The 3650-nt window shown below is 54.0% G+C and overlaps 1 protein-coding gene across 1 annotated transcript; it reads left to right on the top strand.

Moving 5' to 3' along the window:
• Nucleotides 1-1138: 1138 nt before the first annotated feature.
• LOC114485074 (E3 ubiquitin-protein ligase TRIM35-like) lies at nucleotides 1139-1981 on the top strand. Its single transcript, XM_055083009.1, has one exon. It carries the CDS (start codon nucleotides 1254-1256, stop codon nucleotides 1749-1751), a length of 498 nt encoding a protein of 165 aa, XP_054938984.1. The 5' UTR covers nucleotides 1139-1253; the 3' UTR covers nucleotides 1752-1981.
• The last annotated feature ends 1669 nt before the right edge of the window (nucleotides 1982-3650 follow it).

Here is a 3650-nt window from a genome sequence, read left to right as displayed (position 1 = left end):
AAGACATAATTCTCAACTTTTAAGTTGTGCTTTTTTTTTTTTTTTTTCTAGTCAACACAAGTTAGCATGCCACAGTTTCAGGAATGCTGGTAGATGAAACTCTTGAGTCAAAGGACAGTTTATTACTAACAGCAATGGCAATAGTCAGATTATAGTCATTTGGGCCAGTTTTCTGAGCCTTAATGCCCAAAAGCCTACGTGATGTGGGCCACAGGAGGAACCTTAGGGAACCCAAATCTTTTATAATGAAGAGTAAGATTGCCAGATCTTTGTCTGGAGGGAGACATTATCTCTGCCTTCTGAGGCTGTTCATCATAGAAACGTCCATGAAAAGATAGTCCAAAAGAGGCAGTGTCTCTGGGTGGCATACAGAAACATGAGACCTATGGAGGTCTATGGTCTTCCAACGAAAACCGGAAATGAAAGTGTTCCAGGAGAAAGGAATTTCACATCTGAACGTTGTAAAGTGATCAACGTGACACAGGTTGGAGAGACTCAGGCCTGCTGTACCTGGCAGGAATTTAGCCTGGATTACAGTTCCCATAGCTAACTCTGCAGACGTCCTTGATCTCTGTTTCACTCACGAGGAAACAGATTTCGGAAAGATGGTGACTTGCCCGCCTATTCAACCACGGGACAAGAATCGGATCTTCTCAGAGGTCTTCCACTGCCCCCTTCTCTCATTTGTTCCCGCCTTACCCCAGGGGGCAGGCACAAGACTGCCCAAAATAAGTAAGCAACTAATGCAAGAGCGGGCACAGATCTTTGAAAGGGCACTGCAAACTCTTAAGCGGTGAAAAAGCTAACGACGCCGTTAAGATCAGACTTCACTTCGAAACCACGAAGTAAGGAGTTCTGGCTTCTCCCACCTCACGGGCCTGAGATTTCCGGGGACCGCTTAAGGAAGGGGCTTCTAGATTTCATTTCCCATTTGAAATCGGAAGTAGGTTGCAGTGACACGGAGGCCCTAGAACACTGCTGGGGAGCTTCTTCCCGGCTAAACTGGCTCGCCTAGGACTGACCGGCACTGTGGAGCATACGGGGCCCACCCCGCTCTTCCGGGGTTTCCCGATCCGACCGGAACTGGGGCGGAGCCTCCCGAGCGCGCCCAGCGCGATTGGCCGGCACCGCTGTCGCTCAGTGCTCCGAGTGGAAGGGGCTGACCGCCGGCCTCCGCAGGGTCGCGGGAGCCGCGCGGCGGATGGGAGGGGCTGGAGCGAAAGTTGCGGGCGCGGGATCCGGGATCCGGGGCAATGGAACCGGGCCCCGCCTTGTCCCCCGGGCCTTCCCGCTCCTTCAAGGAGGAGCTGCTCTGCGCCGTCTGCTACGACCCCTTCCGTGACGCCGTGACTCTGCGCTGCGGCCACAACTTCTGCCGCGGGTGCGTGACCCGCTGCTGGGAGGTGCAGGTGGCACCCACCTGCCCGGTGTGCAAGGACCGCGCGGCCCCCGCCGACCTGCGCACCAACCACACCCTCAATAACCTCGTGGAGAAGCTGCTGCGCGAGGAGGCCGAGGGCGCGCGCTGGACCGGCCACCGCTCTCCGCGCCTCTGCCGCCTGCACCGCGGCCAGTTCAGCCTCTTCTGTCTCGACGACAAGGAGCTGCTGTGCTGCTCGTGCCAGGCCGACCCCCGGCACCAGGGGCACCGCGTGCAGCCGGTGAAGGACACTGCCCACGACTTTCGGGTAAGCGCGGCCGCGTGCTGGAGGTGGCCGAGCGCGCACGTGGACTGGAACCCAGCACCCTGACCCCGCTGCTCCCGCACTCCAGCCTGCCAGAGCTGGTGTGCCCGGTCCCGCCCCTCTTCCCCCTGCCGGCTTGCTGGTGCCTCCTCGGGACCCCCACTCCCTGCCGCTGGTAACATACAGAGGCTGCTTTCTTCATCAAGGCCGGCCCAGGGGCCTGAGATGGGAGAAAGAATGTCAACAGGAAGTGTGAGAACTGGGGTTACAGGATGTTCTCAAGACAGCTCCTCCCCCCCCCCACCTCTGAAGGGCTGAGGCCGTGCACCCTTTCTACCACAGGTGTGTGGCCCATGCCCTTTTTAGAAGCACAGGTGTGGGTAAGCCCGCAACCCTGGAACTTGGCACACTCAGGGTGGAGGTGCAGGACCCCAAGACCTGACCAAAGATGTGGAGCCTTTTAGATCTCCCCACATCTCTCCCCTCCTTCCCGGGCTGGAGCCCTGTATTGTGTAGCTGTGGGGAGGCCTCTGGCCCTGGCCCTGGCCAGCTGGTCTCTTCTGGATCACTCTCTCAGCATCCCCCTAGAGTACCAGTGGCTATAAATAAGGTAAGGAGCAATTTTAGGGCAAACTAACATGGAGAAGTTTTTGGCAGAGGAAGGAAGAATGATCAGGAAATAAGGATTAGCCATCTCAGGGGTTTTCAGATTTTTTGACCTCAGCTAGCACATGGTAAGACATGTTTTTTCCATTGTGACCGAGAACTGCCACATGCATGTATGGTGTCTGTATCAGCTGAAACAAAAGTTCTGTGAAAATGTCTCTTGTACTCAGGTATTTTCTGTCGTTTTATTTTAAAAACTGCACAGGGTGTAAAACATTAATTTATTTCATCACCTACTAAAACCTACTAATACGTAGGTCAGACCCACAGTTTGGAGAACCCAGCTTTGCTAGTCTGAAGTTGAGTGTATTGAAAAGGAGGCACTATAAGAATGCCTGTCTCCAGACACTGTTTTAGTTTGTTTGCTTTAATGCTTTTCTTAAGAAATATCAAAAGTTGACAGTTCCATACACATTTTGACAAAGTTCAAGTGAAGGGGAATGTCATCAATATGCTTGTTTGAACCCTACACTAGCTCAGCAATGGGATAAGCCTGTAACTGCTGTCACAGTGGTCCACAGCAGTGCTTTTTCTCATTCATTTCCCTTATTTAACAGTGGTCCACAGCAGTGCTTTTTCTCATTCATTTCCCTTGGTAGAAGTGCCAGGTCCTGATTTGGGACAGCTGAAGTAAGTGCTGGGCATTCTGGGGGCTGGGGTTGAGGTAGGGGGCCACCATGGATCAAGTCATGACGAATCACCATGGGACTGCCAGAAATATAGATCAGGAAGATGGGCAGGGGTCAAGGCCAAGAGCACTAAGGCAGAACCCGGGTCTGAGCTAAGCCAGGATTCAAGATCAGTGAGCCAGGTGCCCCGAAGTGCATATGGTCTAATGACATCTTTCTGTTTATTCAGCAGATGCCGTGTACTGCTAGGCCCTGGGGATACTGCAGGACACGAGCTAAACAGTAATTCATACCTTCAAGGAGCTTCAAGCAGAGACTGAGGGGTTAGGAAGTGTTAGCCGGGTGAAGGGGGGTCAGGGAGGGTATTTCAGGCAGAGGCAGCAGCATGTGTAAGGGTCCAGAAGCAGTGACTTTCCAGGCACCGAGAGAATGAGGATGGAGATGCAGGAGGAGCCAGGAGGCCCCAGTCTTGGCCTTTGTTCTAAAGGCTGTAGGGAGCAGTTGGAGGGTTTAAACAGAGGAATGATGCTGACAGAGCAGGGGGCACTCAGGGCCATGTCTGAGGGGGTGAGGAGCCCAGTCCTGAAAGATCTGAGGAGTGTGCTCAGCCTGGTGCTGGGTGGCATCACTCGTGTGCTAGACAGCTGTGCGCCAGGACCTGTCCTGGGTG

This window comes from Physeter macrocephalus, unplaced genomic scaffold (genome assembly GCF_002837175.3).
Source record: "Physeter macrocephalus isolate SW-GA unplaced genomic scaffold, ASM283717v5 random_464, whole genome shotgun sequence".
In the NCBI taxonomy this organism is placed as follows: domain Eukaryota; kingdom Metazoa; phylum Chordata; class Mammalia; order Artiodactyla; family Physeteridae; genus Physeter; species Physeter macrocephalus.
Note: the sequence above shows the minus strand (reverse complement) of the source record. Positions and strands in the feature narration are given on the sequence as shown.